Raw genomic sequence first — 10,817 nt, 5'->3', positions numbered from 1 at the left:
TCCTACTGTATTTGATTTATTGGACCACTAATAAGTATCGATGTCGACCCCTCGTCACTACTTCTTCGGGGTTAGACTAGATACTTACTGGGTACGCGTTGATTTCCGTACCCATGCTATACTTGCTGCACTTATTGTGCATGTATATATATATGTCTGATGGTCTTTGGGGCACAAAGGCGCGGCTATTGGGGGGACTTTACGGTGAGCTGCATTTTATATTACGACCCGCAACATACAGAGTCTCCATCTTAATTAGTTACATTATCCTATCTATTTTGTACTCCACACATATGTTGTATTGTTATTGTACCTTCTAGTAGATGCTCATGCACTTATGATACCGGGTTTTGGGGGTTACTAGTGGATGTTCATTATTGTAGTTCATATTATTATTATTATTATCATTTCACCTTGTAATTTATATTTTATACGGGATTTGGTAAAGAAAATCATAGGTTTCTACAAGTACCAGATTTCACTCTATTTATTTAATAGGATTTATGATTTTAAAAATAACGAAATGAGTAATTAAGTTGATAATTCACCGTTGGCTTGCCTGATGGCGACGTTGGGCTCTATCACAACCTATAATGGATTTTGGATCGTGACAGGGCAAAACGCTCTTATATTTATGATCCCTTCCCAGCATGAAGATTTTGACCGGCCATCTCTTCTTCTAAGTTTCATTATTCTATAGAGGGTTAAATTTAATCCATGAATTAAGGCATATGTCCTTCATGTTTAATATTGAATAGAATTTAAATACTTGAAAATTATATAAAAGTACTTGAGAAATGGTCAAAGGAACTTTTTTTAAAACTTTCTAAATAGTAATGGTGTCGCATAAAATGAAAAAGAAAATAGATATTCAATCTTTCAATCACACCTTGCTAAATATTACTAGTAAATGTTGTAATTTCAAACTTTGGCGGACAGTCATCGCCTTATCAGCATCTTTGGACCAGAGGTAACTAAGGAAAACTGAAAAATGAACTAGTGTTTGTGGTTCACTTCAGTAAATAATGGATGTGAGCATTTTGCGATAATTCTATGTCCAATGTCCCTAGAAGTCTTCCTATTTAAGCAATATTTTACCAGAATCCAAAAGAAAATTTTATCTTTTCTCTGTTAAGACAGAGAGGTTTAACGGAGATTTAAAAAAAAAGTTGTGGTTGGTCAAGCTAGGGTCTGAACCTCCACTGAGCCAACGGTTCGACCCCGACCGGCCACCATTAACACAACAAAAAGCAAAAAGCTATTAATTAATAAATAAAAATGAAAGGATCTAAGGTTACGCATTCGTTCTTCGTTCTATTTTTCATATTTGCCGCAATAATTCCAAGTTTCTTGGCTCATATTGGAGAGTTCGACGAAGTGTGGAGGAGGAGAGCCGAGGAAGCCAGAAAGGTTGCTCTCCAAACTTATGAGAGCGAACCTGAAAATGTCACGTTAGCATTTAACAAACAAGTCCGTGAGTATGTCAAGTTCCTCTTTCTCTCTGAAATATAATTATGTATATTGTATGGCATCACCTTCTATATTTAAAATTTTTATAACTTTAACTCTCCATTTGGCCCTTAATATTTCTATAACCACATAAATATTATGGCATATTTAAAATTATAAATTCTATTGGTACTTTTTGTATGTGACAAAAAACTTCTTTTTTTTTTCTCTTAAACTTAGTACACGGTCAAATATTCATATAAAAGTCCAAGAATGTGGATCTGACGACATCAATTCAGGCTTTTAGTATGAAAAATTGAACCATTAATCAAGTTAATTACGTTCAATATAATTTCTTGGGTTGTTTATGGTTCAACTTTCATGCAACCACTCCTGAAATTTTCTCTCATGTTTAAGCAAAAGAAAGATCCTTATGCTGCTAAGATTTGTCCTCTTCATGCAGTGCTATGAAGGAATTAAGTGAAGTAATACCAAAGAATGACACAAGAAGGGAGCTAGGTACCAAAAAATACACGGGCCCTTGTATGGTCACAAATCCAATTGATAAGTGCTGGAGATGTGACCCTAATTGGGCAGACAACAGGAAAAAGCTAGCAGATTGTGCAATGGGCTTTGGATCCAAGGCCACTGGCGGAAAGGCCGGCAGGTTCTATGTCGTCAATGATCCTTCAGATGATTATACCGACCCAAAACCAGGTATTATATTGTCTGATCATCTTATTTAATAGTTTAAACTATTAGAAAAAATACACTTTTATTTAATTGATTATATCTGCAATACAATAGGAACCCTACGTCATGCTGTTATTCAAAAGGAGCCATTGTGGATCATATTTGACAGAGGAATGACAATTAGGCTACACCAGGAGTTGATCATGCAGAGTGATAAAACTATCGATGCTCGTGGGGCTAACGTTCACATTTCTGGTGGCGCTGGTATATATTATACTTGAATTGTGGATTATCACATTTAAAGTTTAAATTGTTTGAAAGGAAACACTTTTTATTACCTATATATTCATGTTATATCTCGACAGGTATCATGATCCAGTATACAAAAAACGTGATTATCCATGGCCTACACATTCATGACATTGTCCAAGGAAATGGTGGAATGGTTAGAGATGCAGTGGACCATATTGGACTACGCACAATGAGTGATGGAGATGGCATTTCCATATTTGGTGCGTCCAATATTTGGATTGATCATGTGTCGATGTGGAATTGCTATGATGGAATTATTGATGCTGTTGAAGGATCCACTGGTATCACCATATCTAACGGCCATTTCACAGATCATAATGAGGTGATGTTGTTTGGTGCAAGTGATAGTTCTTCAATAGATCAACAAATGCAAATTACACTAGCATTCAATCATTTTGGAAAGAGATTGGTGCAGAGAATGCCCAGGTGCAGATGGGGATACATTCATGTTGTTAATAATGATTATACTCACTGGAATATGTATGCTATTGGTGGTAGTAAAAATCCTACCATTATTAGCCAGGGTAATCGTTTCATTGCTCCTCCTGACATCTTCAAGAAGCAGGTAATTTATCTCCTTTATTTGTTTGTTTATTTGTTCATTTTCAAAACTTTTGATCCTTTATGAGCACGGTGGATTTAAGATTTTTATAACATGAGCGCACCACTAGAGATAGGAGAAAAAGTAAATATTATGTGGGAATTGTACCACTAAAGAAAGGAGAAAAAATAAAGTATAAAGTGGGAATTGATCCCTACTCGAGTCTATTCAATCAAGTGCACCATTTAACGTTTTTGGATCATGGGTGTCAACAGATAATATTAGATCAATTCTAGAAAATATGTACATAAAATACCTAATTTGACGAAAAGATTACGGGTTCACGTGCCCCATATATTGAGATGTAAATCCGCCCTTGTAATTAAGAGTTACAACCAAGGAGTGTGGTGGAATTATTCACTCTCAAACAAAGATCTTGAATTGGAATACTAATTATGAAGCACCCTTGGTGAAGCCCTTTATTTTGAGGCCATTGTTTGAATTCAGTTCAGATTAGCCCACTGCGCTAACAGGGACAAAATTTAAGAATTGGCCATACGGTGCAAATTATTTCATTATCCCATCTTATAGGTTCTATATGTATGTCAAAAACAGATTACAAAGAGGGAATACTCTCCAGAATCAGTGTGGATGCAGTGGACATGGAGATCAGAGGGAGATTTATACATGAATGGGGCATATTTTGTTCAATCTGGTGATCCTGATTGGTCAAAGAAACATCAAAATCTTTACGATGGAATATCGGCAGCCCCAGCAGATCAAGTTACTTGGATTACAAGGTTTGCAGGGGCACTTGGTTGCATGGTAGGACAGGCTTGTTAGAAACTACCAGGAATTCAAAAATATTATAACCACCACGGGATACTATACAGTATATTTTTGTACATAATCGAGACCCTCTCAATTTTGAGTATTTCTAGTTTTGTAATCATTGTTTCGGTTATGGAAAAGAAATTCTTTTTTGATTAATTCAACAGTGCCTCAGCAGCTGTACGTAGCCTAGTTTATGGCATCGTGCATGTAATTTATTACTAAAGCTAACTTTTACGTTGAATGAGATTGGAGATAATTATTTTGACTCAAGAAAAACAATGTTAGATTGAACAATGAAACTGTAATGATTTTTCTTTTTCACCTGGTGTATGTGTGCGAAGCATAAAAAGGAACGCATCCAGAATTTTACTCAAAACCACAAGATTACGGTGTTCGTGAGAGAAAATCACCTAATTTTCATTTGTATACTTAAAATTCAAACTGATATTTTATGCTTTTCATTTTAGTTTCATTAGCCACTAAAGCATACTATTATTTAATTAATACCTTCGTCCCGCCAAAGTTTTTAAACCACCTATTTTCAACCTATCAGCTTGAAAATAAGTCGAGAATTGAAGTACTTACTACTTTTTCTTTCATAAAAAAGCATCTCTTATTAATTATGAACAAAATAACAAAGAAAAAAAAGTAGATTAACAACCTTTAGAAGTCCTAAATGATTTTCAAAGGGGGCTGGCATGGTGTACGAGCTAGCTATTATATATCATGCATGAATATATTGATTTGTTCCGACATTAGAGTATTATGAGTTTTTATTAAAAGTCACAATGCAAGAATTTGTGGTATCCTCACAATTTGTTGCACCCACGCTTATTACACATAAATATAGGACATCAAATAATTCAATGTAGTTTTTGAAAGACATAAGACATTTTAATGGAACTGTAGAGAGAGACTGATCCAGGATTTAAAGTTAATGTGTTTCTACAACGATCTCAAGTTTATATATATACAATAGTTTATGAGTTCACAATATAATATTTATAGATATTTAATCAATTTTTATATATATATATATATATAAGGTATGAATAAATTAAGCTATTGGGTTCCGGAGAACCCATTCTTCATACTCTAGATCCGCCCGTGACCGTAGAGTAATAGCAATTACGTTAGTATGATTAATTAATATTAGAGTTCAAATATCGACAATATGGATTTGATTTCTAATTCTATGTATATCAAAGGATAAGATCTTCTTTAGCTATCATAACATCACATAAATTTGTTGGAATGCTTAATGGTTAGGAGTTAACTGTAGTTAAGGGAGTTAACTGTAGTGGACAAGTGATTAGTTAGTGGTTAGAAGTTAGTTAATTACACTGCACATATGACAGATAGATGCCAGCTGGAAGTTAGAGTAGTTAGCTAAATATACATTGTAAACACTGCGCGGGATAAGAATTTTCATTTCATGTTCTCAAATATTCTCACTGCACAACTATCTCTGCTCGCTCTCTTCTACCGCCATTACTACCCAAGCTCAATTCCTCCATGTAAGGAGTTTGGAGCTGAACTAGATTCGGTAAATTCACACGGTATCAGAACGTATGAGACTGGACATTTCCGCGAAATTATAGAATCCTACAACTACTTCTTCTCCTTCAAAGCTCCGTTCAAATCACTACAAGAAATTTAATTTTTAACGATCATTTCTTAACGAAGGGACATAAATCCGGTCGTTATAAGTGTACTTATAGCAACCAAATATTTTTTTAGTCATTGAAACTAATTTTTAGCTCAATATTAACGAAGGGATAATATTCAGCCCTTAAAATATAACATAGTCCGTCGTTAAACAATTAATAAATAAAAAGTGGCGCTAGTTTTTCCCTCTTTTTTCCAACCCATACCTCCGCCAACCACCCCTACCCACCAAAAAAAAGGAAAAAACTCTAAGACTTCTCCTGCAATTGCAAATCAAACATCAATATCATCATATTAGAGAAACTGCTCGTCACCTCCGTTGACAACAACTGCTCATCTTCAAGTTTCTTCTCATCAGGTAAGGTTCGAACATGTCGCTTCCTGTTTTACTCTCTTTCTTATAACTCTTCATCCTTTTCTTTTGAGTTTTTAGCGTAAACGACCTTTTTTTTAAAAATGGATCCATCCCAATTCAATTAAAAATTGCGGTCAATCGATTCTCTAAATAGATGATAATATTACATTCTCGATTAGTTTAGTACATGAGTTGATCTGCCACAAACTATTCTGTTTTATTTGAAACCTTAATTACCAATTTTGTTGGTTTTTCTTTTATAAGCCTTTAACCAAGTTACAGCCGAGGTCAAGAAACCCATATGGATTTTAAGATTATTAGTCGTGACCCCACTAAATGCTATTTCATGTCATAAGCTCACACAGCCTGAATCAATGGTCTCCTTTTTGGCTTGTATTCTAATACTCCTCATATTAGATTTAGCAAATTAACATGTTTATGTATCCTTTATTGTAAGAATATTAAGGCTATTATTTGGATTATAGGCCAGTTAAATTTTCCGGGTGAGAAATTAATCAAATGGATTATAGAAATGATCTTTGAGGTAGATTGACTAATATTCTTTGCTAAATTTGTTTGTTATCTCTAGGTTTTTCTGTCTCATGTTTCTATCAATTTTCTTTATTGTTGTTGTCTATTGCCATCTAACTTATGAGCTTCTTTTCAAGGCCTTCGTATGTATGATATATGATGAACTAACATGATAGACATCTAATCATCTATACTCAATTTTTTTATTGTACTAGGTTGACATGAATACATTAAAATCTCAGACGTCTAAAGTAGAATCAACTTCAAAATCTTCGGAGCCTGTGTACGTTCCACCTGGTAGCTTAGCAAAGGGACGAGAAATTCGATTGGCAAAAGTAAAACTTTTAGTGTATTAGCTTCTGATCAGAATAAAGTAACTCATAATGATAGTTTTGCGCCTCCTGGTTTTGAACCAATATTGGAAGGTTATGCTCCCCTTCCTCATCATGAAGAAGTGATGCAAGACACTTAGAGAAGCGAAATAAGTATCTTACTGTTTTAAGCTATAATATATATTTTTTTTTTATTGTACAAAAACGTCTTTATATTTGACTTGAATTGAAATTTGCAGGGCCATGTGAATCTGAAAAGGCAAAAAGTGAGAGGAACGAATAGGTATAAAAATGTTGCATGACTCAAAGTTGGAGAAAAGTTGAGCATTACTTTTTACCACAATCGGGTTGTTGGAAAGAATCGTGCCTCATTTATGTGACACTTAGGTATATTGGTTTGTGATCATAATATATATCCATTGCGTGTACACTCGTGGGCAGACATCAAAAAATATAAGCTGCAACACATGTGAGAAGTTGTTACTGTAAGTATTTAAAGCATTACTTTCTTCATTTTCCTTCTCGATTTCTTCTTTCACAAATGAAAAGGAAATAATTGTGAGCTTACATCATTAAACTTCCAGTTTTCAATTGTGGTAGCTTTTCCTTTTCCATTTCTAATAACTTATGCAAATGGTATGTGAATTTATGATTTTATTGACCTACTTATCTGCAGACAGGAGCTTATGATGGCTTACCTTGATACTATTTTGATGTTATTAAATGGAATACAACATGAAAATTGAAGCTGATAATTAGTATACAAGTTTATTTTGAACTATGTTATGGAGTCTTGTCTAGCAGTGGCAGGAAACTAAAACTTCAATATTGACAAAACTGTTTGGCAGCTGTAGCTTTCATAGATTCTTCTGTATTGCGTGGTACCATTTCATAGGAGCTTATTCTGATTGCATGGTCTTTTTCTTTGGAAGTGTTACATTTCTCACTTTTCCTATGTAAGGGTAATTGGTATATGTTGTAAAGCTGCTACTGGTTCCAATGTAGTCAGAAACCACAATTTCCTTCTCTATTGACTGGCGTGACAGCGCAACTCTTTTTTCGTGTCCACGCTTAGTCTTCAAGACTAAACTCCTATTTTATTGGAGTTATGTATCTGTCTTTTTACCGTTGTTAATGAATCTCTTCCAAGATCGATTCTGCTCTATGTTAGAGCATTTCGGTGAATACTATTCTGATCTAAGCGTCTTATTCTTTGTCCGTATTAGAAAGCTATGTTACTAGGACTCTTCAAAAATGTTGTTGGGTGCGTGTCGCATCCTCCAAATTTAGTACATTTTTAAGGATCCGACATGAGTGCGGCAACACTTTTGGAGAATCCGAGCAACATAGCTATAGCTAGAAAGAATCACCTCCTCATTTTAATCAAAATTCAAGAATATGACTGGTACGTTAAATTAGTCGGTACGACTCCTTGTTACTATTAAGCTTAAATATTTCAGAATTGACATTGATAAAGCAGGACCTTCTCTAGTCTTGTTTGTTAACTCTCCGTATGCACTGTCTATGGTGGTGGGCAAATATTTGCCAGTATATTTTACACTTATCTTTTCAAGCTCAATCACTACTAATACTCATATTATCCTAAAACAAACCTAAAATCATGCCAGGAAAAACTCACCTTCTGGTAAGAGTTCTCGAGCTGACCATTTGACACAGAAACTGCTTGTGACTTGGTCTGATCACTAACTCGGGAACCACGTCGTCTACCAGAATTAGTTTGTCCCTTGACACGCCTTTGTTTTCATCTATTCACATCTGAACCCACTTTGCTTGTGTCTGTATTGTCTACTATCTTTTTCACAGTATCAACTGCTATCTACAAAAGTATTTCCTTCAGTATTAGCATATACATTCTTCGAGAAGGGTAAGCTGAAAAACACCCTAATATAACATGGCTAGCAAATCAATAATTGTAAAAGAGAGTATCTCAGTTATTAGAATGCTTCACACCTAAAGAAACTGCCAAGAAGAGCAAGATGTTATATATAAAACATAGCATATAAATATAAGATATACCCCCACATGTTCAAATGAAGTTGAGCTGTTGTCATCCTTGTTAAAAATATTTCTTTGACTTATTTATTTTTAATGTGAAGGGAGGTAAAGATGGTAATCCACGAGATGTGGAAACTATCTTTTTTGAGACTAGTAAGAAGGACAACAAATTATTTTGAAAGATCACACGAAAAATGAGTAGATGATTACAAATTTTTGCACTTCTAAATAGAAAATCAATTCTCTAAATTGTTTTGAAAGATCAAAAAAAAATTTTCTCCAACATATTGTCCTTTACACCAGTGTAAACTCCCTGCTAATAGACAGTATGAGCTTCTTAGTTTATTCTCTGAATTGGAACATCTAAAGGCAAATTATATAGGATCGTAACATATGAATCCAGAAGATTGTTAGGAAGAGTAGTTAAGAAGAGTATAATACTCTTCAAGGAAACTTTGAAGGGAAATATACAATAATATCAATTCAATGAACCTTTGCAACCTGTAAATTGTTATATATCTCAAGAACATATATATTGAGTGCATTTCTGTGGATACTTTTGATCAGAATGTCTTATGAAATATACTCCAATCCGCAAATTGTTATATATCTCAAGAACATATTGAGTGTGTTGATTTGTCTCTAGTGTAGTATTTGACTGATTTTTCTTGGAATGCTCATAATTCTGTAGACTGTGATTGTCTGTATGACTGTGCAATATCACCTTGAATTTTAGCTAATTTTTACATCCTAACTCCACCTTCACAAGCAAGCTTTAGTGTCATTACGATTAGAACTGCGTGGATTAGATGTAATAGTATGACAAAGTTTGATTTCCACTTACAAATGATATGCATCTATTATGTCAATTCTGTTAATCTGCTTACAATTATTTGTTTCTCTCGGCTATCTTCTACTGTGGGTTTTGGATTTTTTTGTGGCATCTCAGCTATTTAAGTGTGCACTTATTATGAAAAATAATTTAATTTGTTATGTTAACAGATATGATCTTTCTTTATTGAACAAGCATATATCTGATCTTTTTTCTTTAGTTGTTTATTCTATGTTACTAAACTAGTATACATTTATTATGTTAACATATCAAACATTGAAGTCCGAAGAACCTATCTTTGAAGAAAGTGTAAAGCAAGTTGAAGTACAAGAGGTTTATGTTTTGTTAGGGATGGTTTAAAGACACTGTACATATGCTGCAATTTTATGTTTCTCTTTTAGGAATTATTAAAAATAATATCATACGATTCAGATTAGTTTATGGCAAATATGATACTTTAGTTCTTTGTATTAACAAAGATATCAAGTATTTGGTTTATTTTTGAGTGTTGTTGGGTGTGTATGAAAGCATATAAATAATTATTTCTATTTATCTAATTTAAATTTTGGTAATTTAAATTTGGCTCTTAACGAAGGGAATAGCGGTCGCTAAAAGTACTTGTAATGACTAAATTAATTATTGTCATTAAAGACTTTTAGCGACTGGATAACAAATTTGCGAAGGGAAAATCTCGTCGTTAAAAAGGATATATAACGACCGGAAACTATGTTGTCGCTAAAGGATTTATAACGGCTGGATTGTAATCCGGTCGTTAACTTTTAACGTCACGGCTTTTAACGACAGGTGTCAATCGGATTTTTCTGGCCGTTAACAACTTATAACGACCGGATTTGGACTTTTAACGATCAGATTTTTCCTCGCTAAAGGCCTATTTTTTTGTAGTGAATTCAACAATGGCGGCTGAAAAAATTGATCATACTCATCCCTTATTTGTGAATCCTTCTAATACTCCTAACTCAATTCTAATTCTAGTCAACCTATCTGGATCTGAGAACTATGGATTATGGCGTCGATCGATGCGAATTGCGTTGCAAGCTAAGCAAAAATTAGGGTTCGTAACCGACACTTGTAAAAAGGAAACATTCAAAATTGAACTCCATGAGGATTGGGAGACATGCAATGCTATTTTCCTCTCCCGATTGATGAACACAATGTCACTGGATCTCCTTAGCAGCATCGTCTATGCATCAAATACGCATCTGGTTTGGAAGAATTTGCGTGAAAGGTATGACA

The 10,817-nt window shown here is 34.1% G+C and overlaps 1 protein-coding gene and 1 long non-coding RNA gene across 2 annotated transcripts; both read left to right on the top strand.

Annotated features, from left to right (window-relative positions):
- Window positions 1–1,126: 1,126 nt before the first annotated feature.
- LOC104085382 (probable pectate lyase P59) lies at window positions 1,127–3,985 on the top strand. Its single transcript, XM_009589394.4, has 5 exons — window positions 1,127–1,478; window positions 1,913–2,166; window positions 2,257–2,406; window positions 2,508–3,019; window positions 3,611–3,985. The coding sequence occupies exons 1-5, from the start codon at window positions 1,279–1,281 to the stop codon at window positions 3,836–3,838; spliced, it is 1,344 nt and encodes a 447-aa protein (XP_009587689.1). The 5' UTR covers window positions 1,127–1,278; the 3' UTR covers window positions 3,839–3,985.
- A 1,524-nt stretch (window positions 3,986–5,509) lies between these two features.
- Window positions 5,510–10,135, top strand: LOC104085381 (uncharacterized). Its single transcript, XR_011414221.1, has 2 exons — window positions 5,510–5,855; window positions 6,599–10,135. It is a non-coding gene; the product is annotated as an uncharacterized lncRNA (long non-coding RNA).
- The last annotated feature ends 682 nt before the right edge of the window (window positions 10,136–10,817 follow it).

Source organism: Nicotiana tomentosiformis, chromosome 2 (genome assembly GCF_000390325.3).
Source record: "Nicotiana tomentosiformis chromosome 2, ASM39032v3, whole genome shotgun sequence".
Lineage (NCBI taxonomy): Eukaryota > Viridiplantae > Streptophyta > Magnoliopsida > Solanales > Solanaceae > Nicotiana > Nicotiana tomentosiformis.
This window is presented reverse-complemented; position numbering and strand designations above follow the sequence as displayed.